At 42.9% G+C, this 25,402-nt stretch overlaps 2 protein-coding genes across 2 annotated transcripts; both read left to right on the forward strand.

Annotated features, from left to right (window-relative positions):
• Positions 1–4: 4 nt before the first annotated feature.
• On the forward strand, positions 5–11,999 carry cops3 (COP9 signalosome subunit 3). Its single transcript, NM_001017238.2, has 12 exons — positions 5–134; positions 3,755–3,884; positions 5,209–5,321; positions 5,412–5,461; positions 6,200–6,292; positions 6,919–7,098; positions 7,960–8,100; positions 8,583–8,756; positions 8,867–8,953; positions 9,610–9,723; positions 10,688–10,768; positions 11,689–11,999. The coding sequence occupies exons 1-12, from the start codon at positions 80–82 to the stop codon at positions 11,740–11,742; spliced, it is 1,272 nt and encodes a 423-aa protein (NP_001017238.1). The 5' UTR covers positions 5–79; the 3' UTR covers positions 11,743–11,999.
• Positions 12,000–15,577: 3,578 nt separating this feature from the next.
• flcn (folliculin) lies at positions 15,578–23,450 on the forward strand. Its single transcript, NM_001011353.1, has 12 exons — positions 15,578–15,591; positions 17,116–17,401; positions 17,709–17,855; positions 18,634–18,855; positions 18,974–19,134; positions 19,922–20,013; positions 20,240–20,430; positions 20,554–20,667; positions 21,156–21,279; positions 21,525–21,656; positions 21,851–21,956; positions 22,920–23,450. Exons 2-12 carry the CDS (start codon positions 17,153–17,155, stop codon positions 23,119–23,121), a joined length of 1,740 nt encoding a protein of 579 aa, NP_001011353.1. The 5' UTR covers positions 15,578–15,591; positions 17,116–17,152; the 3' UTR covers positions 23,122–23,450.
• Positions 23,451–25,402: the final 1,952 nt, after the last annotated feature.

Here is a 25,402-nt window from a genome sequence, read left to right on the forward strand (position 1 = left end):
CCGGCCTGCGCTCCGCTCCGTTCCTCCCGCTCCGCTCCCGGCTGCAGCTCCCCGCGGAGGGAGGCGGGACCCAGGCGGTATGGCCTCCGCACTGGAGCAGTTCGTGAACAGCGTGAGACAGCTGTCTTCCCAAGGTGAGGCCTCACGCTGAGTGTGCGCTGGGGCCTGGGCTGCTAGAGCCTCAGGGCTTCTCTACCTGGGGATAGGAGTGGCCGCCTCTCAGGCGCTGCTCATTGGGTGCAGATGTGCGTGTGAGAGACACAACTGGTATATCCAGATAGGCTACAGCCCCTTTGTATATGAGTGAGGGCTGCCATGTTGTTACTGACTGCCAACTAAACTTCCTGGCTCTTGGGGGAAGCTGGGAGTTGTAGTTCTGCGACTTCACCTCTCTAGTTGCCTGTAGATCGGCAGCATTCTTACGCTGGCCTGTAGAAGCTGTGACGTTATGAAGGTGTATGGTGGTTGGCAGGGGAAATCCATTATTTACTGTATTTGTGCTCCTCTCTCTCTCTCTCTCTCTCTCTATAGAGAGAGAGATATAGAGATATTGATAGAGAGATATAGAGATATTGATAGAGAGATATAGAGATATTGATAGAGAGATATAGAGATATTGATAAGAGAGATATAGATAGATAGATAGACAGGCAGATAGATAGATATCTATAGAGATATTGATAGATAGATAGATATCTATAGAGATATTGATAGATAGATAGATAGATATCTATAGAGATATTGATAGATAGATATCTATAGAGATATTGATAGATAGATAGATAGATATCTATAGAGATATTGATAGATAGATATCTATAGAGATATTGATAGATAGATAGATATCTATAGAGATATTGATAGATAGATAGATAGACAGGCAGATAGATAGATATAGAGATGTTGATAGATAGATATCTATAGAGATGTTGATAGATAGATATCTATAGAGATGTTGATAGATAGATATCTATAGAGATGTTGATAGATAGATATCTATAGAGATGTTGATAGATATCTATAGAGATGTTGATAGATAGATAGATATCTATAGAGATATTGATAGATAGATAGACAGGCAGATAGATATCTATAGAGATGTTGATAGATAGATATCTATAGAGATGTTGATAGATAGATATCTATAGAGATGTTGATAGATATAGATAGATAGACAGGCAGATAGATATAGATAGATATATGTATATATATCTATAGAGAGAGAGAGAGCCATAAGGCAGAACCCCCTTGATAAACAGCTGCACCCCTAAACTGCTAGAGGGATCCCCAATGCCTGCTGCTACTCTGGTACCCTGCCTACTCACAGTGAAGCAGCAGTAAGCATTGCTACCTTGGGTTCTAGGTTCAGTTCCAGCCAGGAGTTTATGGGGGTTATGTAATAAAGGGCACTAAGTTTGCCCAGGACAGTAACCCATAGCAACCAATTGGCAGGTAGAATTTACTGCTTACCTGTTTAAAAGCAAACATCTTATTGGTTGCTATGGGTAACTGCCCCCTGGGCAAACTTAGTGCCTTTTAGTTATTGTTTTCTCGTGTCTGTGCGGGTTTCCTCCCTCACTTCTAATACATACAGGCGGGTGCAATGGCTTATTATATAATTGACCCTTCTCTGTGTGTGACTGTGATAGGGACCTTAGATCGTAAGCTCCGCTGGCGAAGGGGCTGATGTTATTAGTGTATAACCCCCACACCGGAATATTTTGGTGCTTTTTAAATAAAGGATAATAATGACTAAAGGTAACAATAAATGCTGAATTTGATTTAAAGCCAGTGCAGTGATATGCGACTGCCTCCGAATAAACCTGCTGCTCTGTACTTTACTTACTTGGACTAAACCATTGCGCCACACCCACCACAATTTATAACTCTGAGTTATATGCACATTACATACTATTTCTCAAGAAAGCCATATAATAAAACAAAAGGAATAGGATTTTGAAACTTAAAGAAGATGTATACACCTATAATAAACCCAATTATCAGGACTTGTGCTGGAAGTGTATTCTTCCTATTCCAAATTGTGTTCTGTTTCTAAAATGGAAAACTTGGGTTTTTACTCTAATCCACCCCCTTTCTGCTGTATAAACAAGGTAATGAGAGATAATGAGCTTTGTATAAACAAACCCCTAAGCTGCAGGCTTTGAGAGGAGGAGCAACTAATTATACAGAGGATGTGGACTGGTAATTTGTGTTTTACCATCTTCTCGTGTGCTGGGGAAGTTAGAAAGTGGTTTTATATTTTTGGTTATATATATTTTTTGGCCCCTTAAATCTTGTATGTTGCTCATCACTGTTGTTGCTTGATATGTCATTAGGTCTGGGTTTATAATGTTACTATAAAGGTGCCCTAACACGTGAAGATTCACTCGCTTGGCGAGGTCACCAAGCAAGCGGATCTTCACCCAATATCCCCACCTATGGGTGGGCGATATCGGGTAACATGTAGGCTAATCCGATTGTTTGGCCCTAGGGCCAATCGATCGAATTATAATGGCAGCAATGGGGCAGTCGGTTCGGGGACCGCATCGACGAGCCGATGCGGTCCCTGACTAAATCTTCTAACCTGCCCGATCAATATCTGCCCAATTTCAGGCCAGATATCGGTCGGGCATGCCCCTCATTCCGATAAGCTGCCGAATCGGTCTAAGGTCTGGATCCTTGAATAAAGCCTTTTTGAAGTTTTACAACCGCTGTCCTGGAGTCCGTTGAGTGCATGCCGGTGATGTTTCTACACCTGATTTGGAATCGGTGTAAAGCTGGCCATACACGTGGCGATCTGATGGTCGCACAAACATCATCAGATCCGCCACACACAGTCAGGGCTGAAACAGCAGATAAGGAGGTAGAAACAATAGGATTTCTACCTCCTTCTGCCGATTCAGCCCTGACGGCAGATTTTGGTCAGGCGCCTTCTATGGCGCCCGATCAAAATTTTCTAACCTGGCCGATCGGCGAGTCGTCCGATATCAGCAGCTTCCCGCGATATTGGTCGACTCGCCGACATGCCATACACGCACCGAATATCGTACGAAACGAGGTTTCATACGATAGTATCGGTGCGTGTATGGCCAGCTTAAGGGACTGATATTGGCAGCTACAATCGGCCCGTGTATGGTCGTTAAATGTCATTTGGAAATTAGGCTTTGTTTGTGTGTGTATTCATAATTGTTGTGTTTATTTGGGGTAGGGATAAGTGTGAATAATTGTAATTAAGTATGATGGTCACATATTTGTCTTTTAAACATGAAGTGGTTTGTCTGTTCTTCCCAACCCAGAGGATCTGTTCCCCTGGCTAATAGAGGATTGTTTGTTTCATCGTCAAGGAGGAGATTCATCAGCTGAAGGATTAGTGTGCCTTTATATGAACTTTTAGTATGTTATAGAATGTCCTAGCCTTAGCGTTTTTTTTTTTATTTGGCTCTCCTAATCTTCCAGTCCACTGCCTGGTTACTAGGGTAAATGGGACCCTAGTAACGAGAGAGCTGCTAAAATAGCAACCGGAGAGTGTGAACAAAAAGCTGAATTCAGATCCTGTGAAAAATAAAGGCAAATTAGAAGTTGTCTCATCGTACTAAAATGTAACTTAAAGGTTAACCAACCCTACAACTTTTAGTTTTTAAAGCTACATTTGCCTTTGGCTCTTGTGGTTTTATTTACTGAAAGGTTACATTTCTGCTTTTATTTTATATTCTCTTTCCTTTTTTCTGAGAATATATATTTTTTTTCTTTACAGGGCAAATGACACAGCTATGTGAGCTAATTAACAAGAGTGGCGAGCTACTAGCAAAGAACCTCTCTCATCTGGACACTGTTCTGGGGGCTCTAGATGTACAGGAACACTCTCTCGGGGTCTTAGCTGTTTTGTAAGTAGCTTTGTGTTTGCCCCTTATATTTGATACATACGTTGAAAGCACTCAATGTTCTCCCACCACAAAAAGGCCCTCTCCACAGTACTTCTGCCATGATTTCCAACCCTTGAACAGGAACGATGGCTATTCATGAGCCAATGAAAAGTGCTGACTTGGCCCTTTAGACTCGGTTAGAAGCTCATTGGCCCTTGTTTTGGGCCCTGACTGATAGCTGTCGGTCCTAAATTTGTAATAAAATCCCTTTGGGTGAGAACCACATTGGTACCTATATAAAGGATAAAGAACAGCAAATAAATGTTCAACCACAAATCTCACTTTGACTTTCAAATTGGGCTTTTAGGAGTATCTAATGGCATCATCAGGGTCGGACTGGGGGGTGCAGGGCCCACCGGGGCTCCCGCACCCCCTAGGCACACGTCCCCTGCAGGGGCCCCCGACGTGCACCCCTAACCATCACCCCCGTATGTGAACGCATCCGCTCTAACAGGGTCGGATCTGGGCCGCTGGGGCCCACCGGGTATTTTCACGGCGGCCCAGTCCGACCCTGAATGGAATTTTCCCTAAACCTCTCCTAACTGGGTTTTAGTCTGAGCCCCAGCAGCCAAGTCTCTGTTCTCCCTAGATGTGGCCATACACTTGAAGACTTAAGCTGCCGATTCAAGTCCTTTAGACCAATTCAGCAGCTTATCTGTCCATCTATGGGCCCCCCCCCCCCAATCAATAACTAGCCGGAAATCGGGCAGGTGTCGTTCAGGAAGGTTTTCCCGTTGGATCGCTCATTGATACAGCCCTCGCTTTGATGCTTCCTATGCTCATCAGCCTAGGGTCAAATGATAGGATTAGCCCAATATCACCCACCTTAGGTGGGCATATCAGGAGAAGATTGGGAGTAGATCTTATGGCAGGGATCCCCAACCTTTTTTACTTGTGAGCTACACGCAGATGTAAAAAGTATTGTTGGTAGCCCCATGTGTGGCCTGCAGGAGGTTTCGCTTTAAAGTAAAACTATATCTCTAAAACTTGTCTCCAAGCCAGAGATTTAAAAATGGGCACCTACTTTGAGGCCACTGGGTGCAACATCAAAGGGGGTGGTAAGTAACTTACCAGCCACTGTTTGGGAGTCACTACCCTAAGGGGATCCGACAGTTTGAAAACCTCTGCTGTACTGTTCATCTTTTTAAAGGGACCACCATCACTGTTTTCTGTCACAGAGAAGGAACTAAGTTGAATGTGATTCTAAACCGTTCCTTCTACTTATTATATATTATGTTTTGTCCATATAGGGAATAAATGCTGTTTTTGTCTGCTTTTTTTTAAGGTTTGTGAAGTTTTCCATGCCCAGTATTCCTGACTTTGAGACTTTATTTTCTCAAGTTCAACTCTTTATCAGCACTTGCAACGGAGAGCACATTAGATACGCAACAGATACTTGTGAGTATGCTTATGGGAGGTGCCGGGGCTTTTCTTCTGACTGCAATAAATTATTGACCATGTTTCTGTGTTTTTTTGTTTTGTCTCCAGTTGCTGGTCTCTGTCATCAATTAACAAATGCACTTGTGGAAAGGAAGCAGGTAAATCCTCTACATTTGCTTTTGAGGAAGCCACTCTTTTTTTTAACCAGAGATTGCAGTACTACGTGTGCTGGCAAAGCAAGAGAATTTGATACTATAGTGCAATGTGCTTTAATTCCTAAAGGGCAAGTTATGTAAAAGAAAATACTGGATGTTGCCAGTAGGCAGTTGCTAGGTTTTTATCCTTCGCCATGGATACTTTTGTTTTGGATTGAGCTACTTTAAAAACATGTTATATGGGCCAGCCATGGATTGTAAAGCAACAGACAGTGCAGTCTCTGTTAGGGTGAAGACACACTGGGCTACTAGTAGCAGCTACTTTTTCAAGGCTACTAAACTCCAGAAGATACCCTGCCATAGACAATAGTGAGAATTGCCTCTGCTAAAACACACGTAGAGACAGTTACCAGTAAATGATCAGCATGGTCTTTTTTAGTAGCCACGACAAGTGGCTGGTACTAGTAGCTCTGTGTGTCTTCACCCTTAGGGTCTCAGTAAGGGTGTAGATAGGATTGAAATGGGACCCATAGAGCAGCAGTTATGTATTGCTGTAATCAAACACATTGCCACAAGGCCAACAAACTTGTTTTATTTTAATTTTTCATTCTCATGTGGGGGCTCATACTGTACTGAGTGTACAATCAGTCTAGCAAGGAAAGGTATATAAAATGAATGCTCAGTAGCATGAATGAATTGGTACCGGATACAGTTTTGTGACAGAAGTTTTGTATTGGACAGCCCTTGCGGGGAATCTGTGTTCTCAGACAAGCCATAGACAAGATGCAAATGAATGCAAACCAGCTGACCTCAATCCACGCAGATCTCTGCCAGGTATGATTCTCATAAACAGATGAACACACAATAATAGTTTGAACTTTGGCTATTGCTTAGTTAAAGGGATTCTATCATGATTTTTATGGATAATTCACTCTACCATTTAAAATTTTGTAACACAGTTGGTGTAATACTGGTGTGTAGGCGCCATCTCATTGCATTGTGCCTGAGTCTGAGCTTTCAGAAGGAGCCAGCACTACACATTAGAACTGCTTTCAGCTAACCTATTGTTTCTTCTACTCCCATGTAACTGGAGGAGTCCCAAGCCGGACTTGGATTTCTTACTATTGAGTGCTATTCTGATACCTACTGGGAGCTGCTATCTTGCTCCCTTCCCATTGTTCTGCTGATCGGCTGCTGGGAGGGGCGGGGAGGATATCCACTGATTACCTAATAGCAGTTGGAATTAGTATTGGTTTATTCCTTATTTCCTTCTCTCTGGTTGTGACTCTTGAAACAATCTCTCCTCCAGGCCTGCTAATTAGCTGGCTTCTACTACATTGGTTCAGGAGTATTTTATTTTAGCTATTACCTATTTTTAGCAAAAACTTGTGCAATTTTAGCATCAGCAAATGTAAAACTGTAGCATTTCACTGTTCTGATTTCTACATTTTCCTTTGTAGCTCTCTCTCTTAGCGAAATGTTTTAAGCCTGCACTTGCGTACCTAGATGTAGATATGATGGATATTTGCAAAGAGAATGGCGCTTACGATGCCAAGCCCTTCCTGTGTTACTACTATTACGGCGGGATGATTTACACAGGCTTGAAGAACTTCGAGAGAGCACTGTATTTTTATGAGCAGGTACAGTTGTTTTTTAGTTTCTGAGGCCTAGCCGGCTCTCTAATGCAGATTGAATGGCGTCTTAAGGTGGCCATACACGCTAAGATCCTTGGTGAGGTCGCCAAGTGAGCGGATCTTCTCCCAATATCCTCACCTACGGGTGGGCGATATCGGGTTAATTCTGTCGTTTGGCCCTGGAGCCAAACGATCGAATTAGAGCGATGGGTATAGGCGTCTGTCGGTTTGGGAACCTCATCAACGAGCTGATGTGGTCCCTAATCCGACGGATTTTTAAACCTGCCAGATTGATATCTTGCCAATTTCAGGCCAGATGTCAGGCAGGCCTGTCGTTAGTGCCCCTACACGGGCCGATAAGCTACCATTTTGATTGCCATCTCAACATGGCATGTGTCCTACAAAGAGTAAACAACATGGCTTTTTCTTCTGCTGTGTGGCATGAAAGGGTTATGGTGGCTTGTGACAAATGGGCTGTTTTATAAACACTGGGCAAATTTGCACCTAGGCAGTAACCCATGGCAAGTAATCAGATGTTTGCTTCAGTTGTTCTGTCTGCAGCTGCTGAATAAATGTAATCACTGATTCGTTGCTATGGGTTACTGCCCAGGTGCAAATTTGCTCAGTGTTTATAAATGACCCCCACTGAATATATAATTGTAGCATCAGTTATGCATGCCAATGGCTGCTCTACGCAGTGTAGCAAGATTAATATGCCACCATAGCACGGTTTATATGGCAGTAACTTGTGCTTAATCAATATTAAGCATTTTTTTCCTGTATAGTCTTGCATTATTAGTAGGTCAAATGGAATGAAATGAAATGTTGTTAACCCCTGTAATGATTTTGCTTGGTTTGTTTCTGCAGGCTATAACTACTCCAGCCATGGCTGTTAGTCACATAATGCTGGAAGCCTATAAAAAGTATATTCTAGTTTCCTTGATACTCCATGGAAAGGTTCAGCAGCTACCTAAATATACCTCGCAAATTGTCGGTAGATTTATCAAGGTAAGCTGGAACTAGTAGATTTGCTTAGATGTATTTTGTTGTGTGAAAATACAGCAAGTTAATTTCTCATGATTGTAAGTACTTGTAAGCAGGGACTTTTGTAACCCTTTTAAATAGTTTTTAATCCATAGAGGTGGGGAGAACAATTACTTTAACTTTTCTTTACCCCTTCACTTTCCCCCTCCTTCCTCACCATCTAAATCTGTAGCCATTGCATGGGCATCAGGCCCCCCCAATCTGGCACATACACAAGGTTTTGGGGTGATACAAAACTTGCCTTAATAACAGTGCCCACAAAATGGTGCCTGCCTGCTTTCTGTGATTGTGTAATTCCAAGACTGAAGGAAACAAGATTTATATAATTTATATAGTGGAAGTGAAGTTGCTTTTGCTTGACAAATACAACAGGTCCCCTTTAATCCTTAATGTTATGTAATTTTACAGACCTGTAGAAATGAATGTTTATTCATCTTCCGTTGCAGCCTCTTAGCAATGCTTACCATGAGTTAGCACAAGTCTATTCAACCAATAACCCAGCAGAGCTGCGGAATCTTGTAAGCAAACACAACGAAACCTTTACCAGGGACAACAACATGGGGCTGGTCAAGCAATGCCTGTCATCCCTCTACAAGAAGAACATTCAGAGACTTACCAAAGTAAGTGCCTTTCACTCCTCAGCGCACAGGGATAAGAACCCTCACTTGTATTGTTTTTATGCTGTGTAGTTTGTTCATAAAATGTTTAACGGCTACCCCTCTCATTGCAGACATTTTTAACGCTGTCGTTACAAGACATGGCTAGTCGAGTTCAGTTGTCCGGTGCTCAGGAGGCAGAAAAATATGTGCTGTACATGGTAAGAAGGGAAATGGTTGCTTCTCCCAACTTCCTTTATTATTGCTGTTAAATATAGTGTGGGCCAAAAGGAAATTGGCATCACTTGGAAGTGTAATGGACAGACTGTGCTGAGCCTCTGTCTAGTTTTCCTTTTTCAATTGATGTTAGACTTTTATTGCATTTATATAGTGAATAAAGTACCCCCTATTGTAAAATACAGGGATATTATAAGTCACCAAGGAGTTCCATGACCTTTATACAGGTGATAGAACTCCAAGGTGACTTCTAATATCCTAATATTTTACAACAGGGGGGTACTTTATTTATTATAATATACAAGTTTTAGTTAGTCATGTGACAGAAATCACTAAGCTCTGGTTATAACTGATTACATCACTAAGCACCATTTGTTAGGATATAATTTACAGTTTGGTCTTAATAGGGAAATGAACAAACTGTATACGATAATGATATTACAGTTATCCAAGTGTGAGGCCTGACAGTCAAGGGGCTATGGTATGTTATCATTGGGGATAGATCCATAAAAGCCTCCATAGGTTTTTCTATCACCTGTAAAGAGAGCTGCCATATTGTACCATAGGTCACTGTCACTGGGTTTGCTGCTGCTCAGATTTAGGCTGTTGTGCAGTCATCTCCTCCTTCTTTCTCCCCCAGATAGAAGATGGTGAAATATTTGCAAGTATTAATCAAAAAGACGGCATGGTGTGTTTTCACGATAACCCAGAGAAATACAACAATCCTGCGATGCTTCACAATATTGATCAAGAGGTGAGACGCATCTTTGTTTCATATAAATTGGGTCATAGTGACAAACTTATTTATTAATGTTTACCCAGTTTTAAAAATAGTCACTACTTGATAGAACTTTACGGTTCCTTTACATTTAACAATTAAAAGATTTTATTTTGCATATTTCATATTACAAACAATTAAACAAGAGAAAAACAAAGTAAAGAAGAAAGGAAGAAAGAGAAAGAAACGGGGGAGGGGAGGGTGAGGCTAAGGTAGCAGTTCTGGTTGTACCGGGTTACTAGTTATCCATATTCACCAACTTTATAGGTCCAGCCACGTGCCCCATACGGCGTTAAATTTCTCCGGGCACCCCCTTGCTAAATAAGTCAGTTTCTGACTGGGATGGGAATCATCCACATTTAACAACAAAGAAGTGTTAAATTTTCTGGAATTGTGGGTTTTTTTACGTTTAAAAGGAACAGGAATGGGGACCTATTATCCAGAATGCTCGGGACCTGAGGTTTTTCAGATAAGGGAGCTTTTCCGTAATTTGCCCGTATATTTTCCGTATATTGCCCTTTCAGTCTCTTGAACTGATATGGCTAACAGCAAAGGGGAAATGGTTACTCAAGAGCATGTATTGTCTTCCTCTAATATTTCTTAGGACTTAGAGACAAACATCAAACAAAACCTGGTTTAAACTGCAAAACTGTTCTTCTCTTTCTGCATCATTTGAAATCCTTGCAGGGGAGGAGGGGCTAAAACATTGATGTTACAATTTGTAACAACTTCTCCACAGCTAACAGAATGCAGGAACTATATAAACCACAATGCATTGCACTGTGATGTTTTTTTTTATTGATATATGTGCAGGAAATTGTGGGATTTGGAGGATGCAGACTAAGTCTCCTACACAGACTCCTTTCAGTCTCGGACATTGCTTTGAAGATTTCCAGCATGGTACTTTGCTAACAAGTGTATCTGGTTTTTTTTCCCCTAGATGCTGCGATGTATAGACCTTGATGATAGGTTGAAAGCAATGGATCAAGAGATCACTGTGAACCCTCAGTTTGTTCAAAAGGTAACTAGCTACTGGCTGATTATAGTGGAGCAGACAAAACAAAACCGTAGGCGATCGTAGTTGTGCATCACTTGAAGCAATGCGTGGTTTAACCTGACAGAATAAATAGTGGATAAATGTATCCCATTGCACGTTACCATTTATATGTAGGTTATAAAGGTATTTAAGTATGCTATAAAGGCTTTAAAGACTACCTTTTTAAAGGAGAAGGGAAGTGTTAAAGGGGAACGCCACCAAAACATAACTAAAACTTTTTGAAAAATATACATCAGTTAACAAAATATGCAGCCTTTTCATTTGTAATGTAATAGTATGGTTTGGAACAGTTCCCCAAGCCCCGCCCCCTGTTCTGTTGATCTGGCTGGCTACTTAAATAAAATGTAACAGTAGTCACTAGTGATGTGTGGGTCGACTATTTGTTGACCCACACCTGACCCTAACCCGCCCCTTCTGCACCCTCATCCGCCCCTGGCTGCGACTTCACCTCTATTTATGGACCCGAGCCCGCCCAGCCTATGACATAACTGAGGGGCAAGGCCTATAAATAGACGCAGTCAAACTCGGAAGTGGGGGCTCAGTTATGTCTGGGCGGAGAGGGAGGCAGGAGGGCTGGACCGCAACCTGCTTTTGATGTTGCATTGTTGCCCCGACCCACGGTTCCCATGGGTTGCAGGCCGGGCCCGCACATCACCAGTAGTTGTCTCTCCTCAGCCTGCCTTTTAGCCTGCATCCTTCTAATCCCACAATCCCCTGCACATGTCAGTTATAGGGTCTCCTCATAGACCACAATAGCCAGACAGTTTGCTTGTTCTAAAATTGGGGTAACACCTTGATAAGGTTCATAAATCGCCTCCCTGAAAGCAAGGCCTTGGGGCGCCGTAAACTGCTAGCTGCACTAAAATAGAACTTTTCTTTTCCAGAGCATGGGGTCTCAGGATGACGATTCAGGAAGCAAACCATCCAGCTACTCTTGAGATCAACATCCCCACTATGTATTCCCAACAACAACGGTGGATAATCAGCAATGCAAAAACCTTCAGCATCCCCCCCACAATAAAATAAGTCTTCGGATATAAAGAAGAGCAGAGAAAGGAGATAAGCGTTTCTGCCTGGACATTTACATGGGAATGAAAGCAAATATTTATAACATTTTTCTCTCTGCTCAATATGCGTTACACAGTTACACTTCAAGGAAAACAATCTTTAAGAAATAAAACCTGTTGTGAATTTCTCTCGGCTGCATCCTTACTATATATAAATATGGGGCTGCGTGGAGTGGAGTGGTGTCTGACCTTTGCCATGAAGGATAAATGCATTTACTTGGATCCAATGCCTTTCGTTTTGTGTTTATCAGTGTCACGTTAAATGTGGCTGGTCTATGGGCAGATATCTTTGTAGGTAGGGCTAAGGTACAGGATAAGTAGTGCTCCCAAGTCATGCACACTTGCCAACTGAAGTGGCTACCGGAGACCAGGGCCGGAACTAGGGGTAGGCAGAAGAGGCAGCTGCCTAGGGCGCAAACACTGGGGGGGCGCCAGGCAAGAACCTCTCCTGCCTACCCCTAGCTCCTTTTTCATTGCCCCCGCCGCTTGTCAATATGCGGTGGGGGCAATGAACTATCGCGTAGCCACCGTCCCCCCTCCCCCGGAACTGCGCATGCGCGCTGAAACGCGAGGGGGGGGCGGAAGGTGCAGGGGCGAGGTGGCCGACCCGGTTGCCTAGGGCGCCCAGTCAGCTTGGCCCGCCCCTGCCGGAGACACCCAGGGCCAATTTATATATAGGAACCCGAGGGCCTGTGATAAGGGCTACCCTAGGGTGCTTATATAATCAATAAATGCTATGATGCATTAAAGCCCCTATTTTGGGATTGGGGCAATCCTTCATGAAAGATGTGGCCGAATACCAACCCAAATCCTAATTTGCATATGTAAATTAGGCCACAAGGGTTGAATTGATAAAAGGATTTGGATTTGTTTTGCCAGGTATGTGGATTTGGCCAAATTCTGATGAAAAAGGTTGCATCCCAAACCTCCCCATAACTTGGTAGTGGGGGGTGTACTTAGATCCAGGGCCTAGGTTGGCACCAAACTTAATTACTTACCTGGATATAACAGGTAAATGGGCAGCAAGTCCGTGTGTGTTATTATGTATATATGTATATCTTTATTTATAAAGTGCTACTTATGTACGCAGCACTGTACAGCAGAATACATTAATACAAACAGGGTTAAAGATAATGGATAAATACAAAGTACAACAATAAATACAAGGTACAGTTGCAATAAGAGTCAGAAACACAAGAGGAAGGAGGTCCCTGCCCTGTAGAGCTTACAATCTATATGGGAGGGCTAACTAACAGACACAAATAGGCAAATATAAGTGCTGTAGGTCACAGTGGGTGACATTACAGTATAAGTGATAGTTATTAATAGCCTTTATCCCTGCAAGTATATGAATTGATTTCCTGCAGGATTATATCTCATTCAGAACATGTTTATCATAATTTAGGCCATTAAAGTGTGAGTTCAGAGCACACAGTAGGGGGAGGCACCAGGTAACCTGGGGAAACACACATGTGAAGAGCACACAGCCCCCTTGTTGATAGTGTCCTGGCTCAGACCGTGACTGGTTGTGGTTCATAAATGATTGAAAGTGGGTGTGATCCATGCCCACTCTATCACCCCATTAGTCTTTTGTCATGGTTGAATTGTTCCATTCCTTTTATCAGTTTTTAGTTGTACATCTCTGCCCTCTCTCCAGCTCAGTATTAACTTGGGGATTGGGGCCCAAAACTGTACTGCATTCTCAAGGTGAGGCCTCTAAGCAAAGAGACAAAATTAAATGCCTTTTTAAGCAACACAGCAGTTTATTTGCTTTAGAAGCCACTAAATGAAACTGCCTACAACTTATTATCAACAAAACTCCCCAGATACGTTTTGGGGGTTGCCCCCTTTGTCAATCCCTGAAATGTTGCATCTTTTCTGCAATAAACACACAAGGGTGGATACCCTGCTTACAATCGCCATGTTGCGCCGGTAATGTCTTTGAGTACAAAGTGTTGGAGAGGTTGCTGTCCCCCATAACTGAGCACCGGCTGGAAATAGGAAAGGTCTGGGTGTGCATTTTTATTTCTACTATCGTCACCAGCTTTTGGCCCCCTTTAGTCTCTCACTTCATGTAATTGAGGGTGGCCTGCTTTTGGCCCCCCTTTCCCAGTCTTCTGCAGTAACAGCCCGGTCTCCCACTACCTGTAATTGGCAACAACTAAAATTCTCCAGAACTAACTATCCTCCAGAAATTCCCTCGGATACAAGCAGTACTGGCAAGGGCATAGTAAGATTAAATGGGCCCTATCTCTTCCCATTGGAGTAACTGCTATAATGCAGGCCATGGGAGAGGGGGGCCTGGCCAGTCATGTGGTTTGCTGTATAGCTGGCTGGTAGCCACAGGTAGGGGGGTGATTTACTTTTCTGCCCCTACCTTCTGCTGCAAGCAGAGTTGTGGCTGAGGACCCATAGCCGGTGGGCAGGGCAGATAAGGTAAAGCCAGTAGGAATGGACCTTGACACTTACTTTGATGGGGGGTGATAACATTCTGTCATTAGGTACTCCACTAACATCATTAGTCCAATTAGAAAATGTTCTTTTTACCACCTTTCTTTGTGACCTATCCTTTATCCAGTCCTGTGTGCCTGTCACATGGCTAGGCTCTGTCTCTGATCACTGTCTCTCTCACAGCTCTTTGGGCTATGGCACATGGGGAGATTAGTCCTTGTCGCGGGCAACTAATCTCCCCGAAATGCCATCCCACCGGCTAGAATGTAAATCGCTGGTGGGATGGCATACGCGGCGCCAAAATCGCCATGCCATCCCACCGGCGATTTACATTCTAGCCGGTGGGATGGCATTTCAGGGAGATTAGTCGCCCGCGACAAGGAAGGTTAGTTGCGCGCCGACTAATCTCCCCGTGTGTCACAGCCCTTAAGGTGAAGACACACAGAGCTACTAGTAGCAGCTACTTGTTCTGGCTACTAAAACAGACAATTCTGATCATTTAATGATTTACTGATCATTTACACTCTACATGTGTTTTAGCAGAGGTAACTCTCAGTATTGTCTATGGCAGGGGATTTTCTGGAGTTTAGTAGCCCTTAGGATATAGTCCAGTGTATTTCACTCCTGTTCAGTGAAGGGGAATTTAGACACCAATAGCAACAATATAGAGGAACAGAACTGGTGACAGGGAATGAGGTGAAATAGGGTGATGCCCTGTGTAATAAGCCCCTCTTCATTTAGTACTTGCTGCTTATGCTCTAAGCAGATACAGAGGCATTTCAGGGCACAATCTAATGTTAACATTTATGTGAACTAGTTTACATTTAAAAAAGACATTTCCATGGGACAGAGAGGCTAAGCCCCTGGGAACTAGTGCCGGCCGGCAGATATACCTATGCTAACCCATATGTAAGTAAGATATAGGGTTGCTTGGCGCTGACAGAGCAGTGACCAACTGCAGCACATGACAAGCATCACATGAGGGATACTGTGCCAAGTCTCTTGCTGGCCGGAGCATACCATGGCATTGCTCCAGAGGGGTGCACACCTTCGTAACCAATCATTAATCACTGATTCCGTGCACGTCTCATAAAAAGCCCTTGCGTGTTCCTTCTCCTCAAGACGTAATTATTATTAATATATATTACAAAGACTCTGCCTCAGGATTATTCATTTCTGCTCCCCCCCCCACTCCCGCACATGCGATCTTCCAAAGAGAAGGAAGTCTCCGCCTGTCATGTGATGTAAACATGGCGACGTGACTGGCAGGTCTGTATATGAGGGTCCGGTCCGTAGGGGCTTTTCGGCTCGGGCAATGGCACAATATTATAAATTCCATTCTGATTCGTTTGTTGGGGGAATTGTACCTGCCGTTGGGGCTACACTGATACTAATACATGTACTGAGGGCATATATATAACGTTATCATTGCATCTAACCCACCATAGATTCTTATGGGTATTATTAGGGTTGCCAATCTTTTCTGAAAAAAAAACAGCCTTCCTATAAATAACATTGGCTTCAAGCCTCATATTTACTGGCCAGGTGGCAACCCTAGGTATTCTACATGAGTTTGGAGCTGGGTTTATCCCACTCTGTTTTCTGGGGGAATAATAAGTGAAATTGGTATAGCATTTATCCTGCCAAATGCACACTAACCCTAATATTCTACTGCCTTTTAATTACATTGGGGTGCTGGGAACTACTATGCCTTACAGCAGTGATCCCCAACCTTGAATTCCTGACTTGGGGGCAAGTTTTGGTTGAATAAAAACAAGATTTCCTACCAAATAAAGCCCCTGTAAGCTGATAGTGTGCATAGAGGCCCCTAATAGCCAATCTTAGCCCTTATTTGGCACCTCCATGAACTTTTATGGTGCTTGTGTTGCTCTCCAAGTCTTTTTACATTTGACTGGGGCTCACTAGTATAAAGGTTGGGGATCCCTGCCTTACAGTATATGATGTGGCTGAGGTGTCAGTACCCACTCCCTCTCACTATATGTAATGTGCCTGTGGTGTCAGCATACCTCACAGCTGTACTGCTTTCCACAAGACCAGTGGTGGGCAGTCTGCGGCTCTTTAGCCCCTTGAATTTGGCTCTTCCAGGTGCGGGCTTGCACGTACAGTGTGATCGCATTTCATTGCCCGTAGCAAAAATCAGCAGGAGGGGGTGGTCTTTGGGCTACAGGAGACACGGCACAGGCGTGGGCGGGATATGCAGTGCAGGGGAGGCTCACTCGTTTCATGCACGTGTGAGCCAGTGCAAAAAATTTGGCTCTCTAAACACAGCCACCTACACTGTGACAACTACAATGCCTAGCAATAGTACCCTTGTCTATATTGACCTAAACCTGACTCGACACCATTCCAATGTCAATATGTTAAACACTGTTTTGTATTTTTGTTTTGTAATGTTGTAAAACCAATAAAAATTTACCTGTATTGCCAGTTGGCCAGCCTTGTGAGATGAGTCTGTGACATTACCCCCCACATTATATAGAGCACAGCCCCCTGGAGATGAGAGGACAGGGAGCACTGTTGGGGTGTGGGTTGCCACTGCTTTTGCCATGAAATGTTTGGGGAGCCAAAACTGTGTCTATGGTGAAATGCTGGGAAGCCACTACAGTGTCTGCCATGAAGTGTTTGGGGATCCACCACTGTGTCTGTGTTGAAATGTCCCTATAAAGAACCAATAGCAGCCCGATTAAAAGTTAGCTTTGTCAACCAATTGTGTGATTACTCTTTACTGCTAACTTTCTTAACTATACATCCTCATCTTTTTGTTTTAAATAGAACTTGTATTTCTGCTGAAGAATCTCCAGGTATTACCATGAACGCCATTGTGGCACTCTGCCATTTCTGTGAGCTCCATGGACCCCGCACTTTATTCTGCACAGAGGCTCTTCATTCACCGCACCCCCAAGGGGCGAGTTGTGGTGACAGCATTGGGCAGGGAGAGCAAGCAGAAGATGAGGAGATGGGAATTCAGATGAGCAGCAGGATCCGATGTCACAGCCCTGCAGAGGGGGCAAGTGCAGACTCCAACAGCCCCAGGCCCAAAAAGTCGGATATGTGTGAGGTAAGAGCAATTCAGCGTTTATATGTGTTGTTATGTTTGTTTGAGAGCAGAATCCAAAAGAAAACAGGTATTAGACCCCGTACCTGGAAACCTAAAGATCTAAGTGTTCCTGGAATTTGGAGCACATAGCTCTGCCCATTTGAATGGGAGAGGTCTCAGTTTTGAAAGTTAAATCCTATCTGCTTCTTCCTGTTCCCTTTCATTCCAGATCAGAAGGATGGCAGCCATTAATCCTCTACTGAGAGTGACCAACAGCAGGCTGAACTCCTGTTCAGTTAGTTAATATGACTCCTTTCTCTTTGCACAGGGTTGCAGGTCCTTAGCTGCGGGGCATCCTGGGTACATCAGCCATGATAAAGAGACTTCCATTAAATATGTCAGCCACCAACACCCCAACCACCCACAGCTGTTCAGCATTGTGCGCCAGGCCTGTGTGCGCAGCCTGAGTTGTGAGGTAAGTTCAGTGGGGAACAGTATTTACACTGGTTACCACTATCAGCGCAGATAATTACCAATAACCGCATATAATCATCCGTGCATTCTAGTCCCCTAGCGCTCCAACGATACACCAGAAAAACACCACAGTGTCGGTGGGCCCAACAGGTCCAGGGCCCACTGGGGGTTTCTCCCAGTGCTCTAATGGGCCAGCCCGACCACGAGAAAGCTGCCCATGTTTTTCTAGCCTGTGGTTAATGGCAGATATGGTTATATTAAACCAATGCCATCAAGAGTGTATTGAGCGATTGATGTATTGCCTTGGATGCACCACCATATCCAACCCTTTTAATCACCATTCATATGAATCATGGTAATCAAAAAGGCCCATGTGCCATAAGCCATAGTTATACACCACATATGGAGGTACCATTAACCTTAGTTATACATAAGCCACAGTTATACACCACATATGGAGGTACCATTAACCTTGGTTATACATAAGCCACAGTTATACACCACATATGGAGGTACCATTAACCTTGGTTATACATAAGCCACAGTTCTACACCACATATGGAGGTACCATTTACCTTAGTTATACCTAAGCCACAGTTATACACCACATATGGAGGTACCATTAACCTTAGTTATACATAAGCCACAGTTATACACCACATATGGAGGTACCATTAACCTTGATTATACATAAGCCACAGTTCTACACCACATACGGAGGTACCATTAACCTTAGTTATACCTAAGCCACAGTTCTACACCACTTTCTGTCAACACAGGTATGTCCTGGTAGAGAAGGTCCCATATTCTTTGGAGATGAGCAACATGGCTTTGTCTTTAGCCACACATTCTTCATTAAAGACAGTTTGGCTCGGGGGTTCCAGAGGTGGTACAGCATCATTGTCATTATGATGGACAGAATCTACCTGATCAACTCCTGGCCCTTCCTGCTGGCTAAGATAAGAGGTGTCATTGATGAACTGCAAGGGAAAGCACTAAAAGTGAGTTTAGCTGCCGGTACTGCTTACACTCATTGAATAGCGGAAAGTTGGCCTAATTCTCATATCCAGGCTTTTTGTGCACCATTGCAGTTATGTGCACTGACATGTGTTCTTGCAGGTGTTTGAAGCAGAACAGTTTGGCTGTCCCCAGCGCCCCCTGCGGATTAACACGGCTTTCACACCCTTTCTGCACCAGCGCAATGGAAACGCTGCCCGCTCTCTGACCTCTCTCACCAGTGATGATAACCTCTGGGCTTGCCTGCACACCTCTTTTGCATGGTAGGACACGAGCACAGGACACTTGTCTTTACGTTGATTTGTGGTTATTGTCAGAGACTGACTTTGTGTTGGTGGCCATACACTATAACACTCACTATAGCTATTACATTCATTTGGTGAGGTTGCCAAATGAGTGTTTTTTCCAATGATATGCCTAAGGTGTGCGATATTGGAGTAATCCGAGTGTTTGACAGGAATAGGACCATGCGGAGTGAGGACCACATTCAATGGGAAAATCAAACCTGCTTGATTGGTACCGGTCAGGTATGTCTGTCGGGGGTGCACATACACAGGCAGATAAGCTTCCAAAATAATCTGAAGGACCTAAATTGGCAGCTTAAATCTGTTGTGTATGGCCACCTTTAATCTTGATCAGACCACCATCACCATGTGTTGGGCCCCTGAATAAGCATATTGAACAAGCGGTGAATGAGCTTCCACATGATCTTATAGAGTACCTCATGCAATGGATTTTCATTGACGCACACTGATCCAATTGGGTCCTACAACAATCCGTTATTGGCCTTATATACAGAACAGATGTCAGCCAATTACAAATGACAGAATGGGCTAACCGTATTGTGCCTTGTATTGCCAGCTTTGGAGTTCTAAATCTAAATGGTTCAGGAGTTAATGTTACTACTGTAGGTTTTTGGCCAACAAAATATTGCTCCATACTGGAGCAAGCTACATTTCATAAGATCATATAAAGTAACCATTGTAGCCCTGTCTTTAAAGGGATAAGAAATCATTGGGATGTTTCCCTCTGCTTCCTTCTTTCTTTTAGGCTTCTGAAGGCTTGCGGGTGTCGCCTTACAGAGAAGCTATTAGAAGGAGCCCCCACAGAGGACACTCTGGTGCAGATGGAGAAGCAAGCAGGTATGGACAGTAGAGGATTCAGCTTTATTTAAATGAATTCCAATACAAGCTAATGTGAGATGGCATGGATCAAAGATCACACTGTATGTTACTGTGAGCCATAACCAACTGTTTATGGAAAAGACTGTGATTAAATTTGGCTCCTGTTTTGCAGTGTACCTGTTGGAATATGTACTGAACCTAAAGAGCCAGATTTTCTTTCTTTAATTTGAACTGTTTTCTGCAGACTTAGAGGAAGAGTGTGCAGCCAGGGAGGTTGCCGATGGGGAAGAAGGAAGACCCCGGCTGCAACCTGAACTTATGGAAGGCAGAGAGCTTTCAAAATGTCCCACTGAATCGTCAGTGCTGTCCGACTGCAGCTGGAATATGGTACAGAGGCGGATGGGTGTCTTTAGATCTCTCAGACACATGAGGCAGGTAAGAAATGTGTTGCACATATAAACACCTCTGGTGTAACTACAGACAGGGAAGTTTGAGTGGACTTTGCTGCCCTGTAGCTTCTGGCATTAGATGATTATGTATTGTTTGACTTTCTCCCAGGTCCTGGGTGCTTCTGCTTTCCGCATGCTGGCCTGGCATGTTCTTATGGGGAATCAAGTCATCTGGAAGGGGCAAGACCAGGAGTTAATCCAGTCTGCATTTGATGTCTTGCAGGTGCGGCCATTGTTTTTTCGCTAACCGTTGTCTAAGAAATTCTCTAAGTGAAAAGTTCTTTAGGGTTTATAAAAGATTCTCTGTTGGTATTTGCCAAAGGTGCCTTATTTAAGGCAAGTTATATAGCAGACAGAGTTTTTTCAAATAACAATTATAGATAATATGCATTGAGACAATTCCTGATGCAGTTTTTCTCTGGTTACATGTTACTTGCGCCATTGCCATTGTAGTTATGGCACACAGTCATTTTAAACAATGCATTTTTAGCTAGCCAAAACACAATGTGAGAGCACCCACGCCGACTTCTATGGCCATTTGGTGGAAGCCCGAGTCCTGGCACATATATATTTATAGAAGCTTCCTGCATGAGTAATGACCATGGAAATGTAATGGATTGACCAAAAAAGTGCCTTCTATAGCAGTCACAAAATCCTTGGTTTTCCTTGAACCCAGCATTCTTACTGCTCTGTCCTGCATCTTATCTTTAGGCCATGCTTCCCGTTGGCTGTGTTCGGGTCATACCATACAGTGAGAAGTATGAGGATGCCTATCGCTGCAACTTTCTAGGACTCAGCCCTCAGGCAGAGATCCCCCTTCATGTACAGTCATCTGGTGAGTGTCCCTAAAACACATTCAATTCTATAAATCACACATTATTTCAAGATGTGTAAAATTGAGGGGTGCTGCACCAAAAACAGGTCTTGGAAAAGTAGTCGGTACAGCCATGTGTTACAGGACAGGGTGTTCAAGGGTTACATTCCCCACATATTTTTTTTGTAATATAAGATCACTGCCTATCGGTTCTTTCTGGACCCCTCTGAGAGAGTGCTTGATAAAAATCCATTCTCCTCTTGCAGAATTTTCTGTCATGGTGGATGTCCGCCATGCAAATCGCTCTAACCTTTACCCTGCCCTGTTTGTGGATGATGAGCCCCTGAGCAAATATGAATTTGTGGTGGCAAGCGGTAGCCCTGTGACCATTGACAAGGGTAAGTATTGCATGGGGTAGTTAAATATCTGTGTTAGGTTCCATATACCCTGCTTTACAACCTGAGATGAATTGTGTTATAGTTGATAGCTTGAATAATAACTACAGCTTTCCACTGTTGCTGTTCTAAGGTAGTTGTACACATACAGCATAACTGCACATACGGTTAGTGATTCTGTGTGATATCTTTAACAGTTGGACTCACCATTTTAAACAAGATTGAAGCTGCTCTGAGCAATGAGAACCTGTCTATGGATGTGGTGGATCAGTGTCTAATCTGCCTGAAGGAGGAGTGGATGAAGTAAGCCTACCAGTTTAATAGCCCCCATCACTCCTAGCATATGTCATTTTACAAGCATGTTTTGGAGATCTAATGCAGTGAGATATCTTTCTGATAAGATAGGATGAAAATATAATATGAAACCTACCTATTTTTAAAGGGGAACTCCAGCTTCTGAACCAAAATTTGTTAAAGAGCCCCACACAACTCAGAAAACCCTACTATATTTAGAACTATAATTTGTTCCTTCAAAAAGTAGGAATGAATACCATTTTTATATGCTGAAATCCAGCTGGAAAACAGTTCTTCTCTTTCTGCATCATTTGAAATCCTAGTAGGGGAGGAGGGAATAAAACACTGATGTTACAAATTGTAATAACTTCTTCACAGCTTACAGACAGCATGCAGGCACTACAAAACCCACAATGCATTGCACTGTGATGTTTCTATCCTTATTGACATCAGGTGTGCAGGGGATTGTGGAATTGGGGGGCATGTAGGCTGAGGACAGTCGACTACTGTTACATTTTATTTGAGTCTCAAAGTAGTCAGCCAGATCAGCAGGGGAACAGGGGGCAGTTCTAAACCAGGGACCCCCAACCAGTGCCTCGGAAGCAAAATGTTGCTCACCAATCCCTTAGATGTTGCTTCCATAGGCCTTAAAGGAGGGTCTAATTTTTTAATCCCTGGCTTGGAGGAAAGTTCTGCTTGTGTAATAAACAGGCGTACTGCCAAACAGAGCCTCATGTAGGTTGCCAGTCTACATAGGGGCTACTAAATAGGCTATTATAGCACTTATTTAGCACCCCCAGAAACATTTTTATGCTTGTGTTGCTCCCCAAACCATTTGAAATAAGAAAAAGGTTGGGAATCCCTGTTCCAAACCATAGGACATAGAAAGTCTCCTAGGAATATTATTATAGGTGTACATTATTGTCTATGTATGACATTCATTCATGACAATACCATTTCTTACTTTTACAGTAAAGTGAAAGTACTCTTCAAGTTCACCAAAGTTGACAGCAGGCCCAAGGAGGACACACAGAAACTTCTCGGTATCCTTGGGGCTTCAGAAGAGGACAATATAAAGTTACTGAAATTCTGGATGACCGGTCTCAGCAAGACCTACAAATCTCACCTCATGTCCAGTGTGCGCAGCCCCACTGCCTCTGAATGCCGGAACTGACATGCATACTCACTACAGGAGCCCCGGGCTGGTAATTTCGTAGTATTACGAACAGCATATATTATTTATTGAGCCTTTCTTTATCCGTGTGAAAACTGGACTCCCATAGCCAGCCGGACTCAACGACTGCCCTTGCTTCGGCTGAATGGACTGGAGCTGTTGTTTTGGGGACTGAATTGCACCCTGATGTAGATGACAAGTCCAGATATAATCTGCCTTGGAAGTACCAGACTTTATACAAGGAGATGAACTGTATATGTACAACCATAAAAAGAATATATAAGAGGAAATTAACCCACATAAATAACTTCATTAAACAGTAATTCATACGTGCATTTCAATGTGTTTTATCTATACATTTGTAATAACAGCTTATATTGATGGAGTATAAAGTGGCTTAATGAAAGGTTGCCTGGGGAGAGGGGTTCCTTCCTCTGCCCATGCCTGCAGAGAAAGATGTACAAATAAGCTCACACAGATGGGGGTGGCTATTTCTATATATAGCATAATATATACATATTTACATAAAGTACTGGGATATGTTCATGTCTACTTTAAATGGTTATGTAATATAATATAGGTTCATGAATCAGACCCAAAATATCTTTACTGTCATACATGGATGTTATTCTGTTAGCTAGGGTCACTGGCAGCTATAGGATTGTAGGATTGGCATATATATTGGGCCATTTGCCCATTACGTTTTTTTTAAGATCAATATACAAAGGCTTGAAGTGACCCAGCATCACTGTCATTGAGGATACCATGAATACACATGCATTGGCAGTTTTCCCATCAATGTTTTTATTTAGGTAATTAAAACTAGAAACTCACCAGTGTTCACATGGAACAATACAAATAATTTGGGGCATTTTAAGTGTGGTATAAATAAGACAGATCAAACTCATTTTGCAATGACAGGTTGCTACGTAAGCTGCTGAAACATATAGAGCAGTGATCCCCAACCAGTGGCTCAGGGGCAACATGTTGCTCACCAACCCCTTGGCTGTTGCTCTCAGTGCCCCCAAACCAGGTAGTTATTTTTGAATTCCTGACTTGGGGGCAAGTTTTGGTTGAATAAAAACAAGATTTCCTACCAAATAAAGCCCCTGTAAGCTGATAGTGTGTATAGAGGCTGCCTAATAACCAATCACAGCCCTTATTTGGCACCTCCATAAACTTTTCTGATGCTTGTTGTTCTCCAAGTCTTTTTTTACATTTGACTGTGGCTTCCAAGTAAGAAAGGTTGGGGACCCCTGATGTAGAGGCACATTAATAGTGAAGAGGGACCAAATCTTTGGTTTTTGATTATGTGCTTTGGAGCAAAAATGTGTAAGCTTGGCTTAAAGCATATTCATGTAATAAAGTATACTTTTACTTTACTGGCCTGGTCATCGGATTAAGTGAGTGCCTATGCCATATAGGTTCATGGTTAAATCAATGGCTATTAGGGCTTGTGCTGCACCAGTGTCCACCATCAAGGTAGAACTGACATTGGCACTGGGGCATCAAAGTGATCACAGACCCACAGTCAGAGGTAGGAAATAGAGACAAATAATGATGCATTTTTCTTATTTTATACTTTGCCTTCTACTTCTGACTTCCAACGTTTAATAATGGACCCCGGCAGCCGAAAAACAAATGCTCTGGAAGGCTACATTGTTACTGCAACTTTTATTTCCCATCTTTCTATTCTTTCCTCACCTATTAATATGTGTGGCTCTCATACACATCAGTGTCTGGTTTCTATGGTAGTATTCACCCTAGCAACCAGATAGCTGCTTAAATTCCAAACTAGGGAGCTGTTGATCTGAAAGCTAAATAACTTGAAAACCACACATAGTACAAAATTAAAACCAATTGCATATTGTCTCATACACTCTATGAAGTTACTTCCGATACGTAGGTGTTCAGATTTAGTGGCAGGGTCTTCTATACTCCTTTTTAATAAAACTACTAAAATCAAAATGTTTTATTCCTCATCCTTTTCAGACTCTTTATGCATTTATGGAATATCCCACTAAGGTACTATTTTTAGGGTTTACTTACATTTTGCAGCACAGCAAATTATTTATGGCTGGAAGAGTCCCGTTCCCTGGAGGCAGAAGAGACCAAAGGGGAAAGATAAGGAAAACATACAGAGTTGAATAGCTAATTACATTTTTTATAGGTTTAATGTGCCATGCTTGAACTGAGCTCTGTCTATCCCTCCATAATGTTATTAAAAATGTATAATCTTGAAATATGTTTTTTGTGTTTTACAGAAATATAATTCAGCTAA

Source organism: Xenopus tropicalis, chromosome 9, assembly GCF_000004195.4.
Source record: "Xenopus tropicalis strain Nigerian chromosome 9, UCB_Xtro_10.0, whole genome shotgun sequence".
NCBI lineage: Eukaryota > Metazoa > Chordata > Amphibia > Anura > Pipidae > Xenopus > Xenopus tropicalis.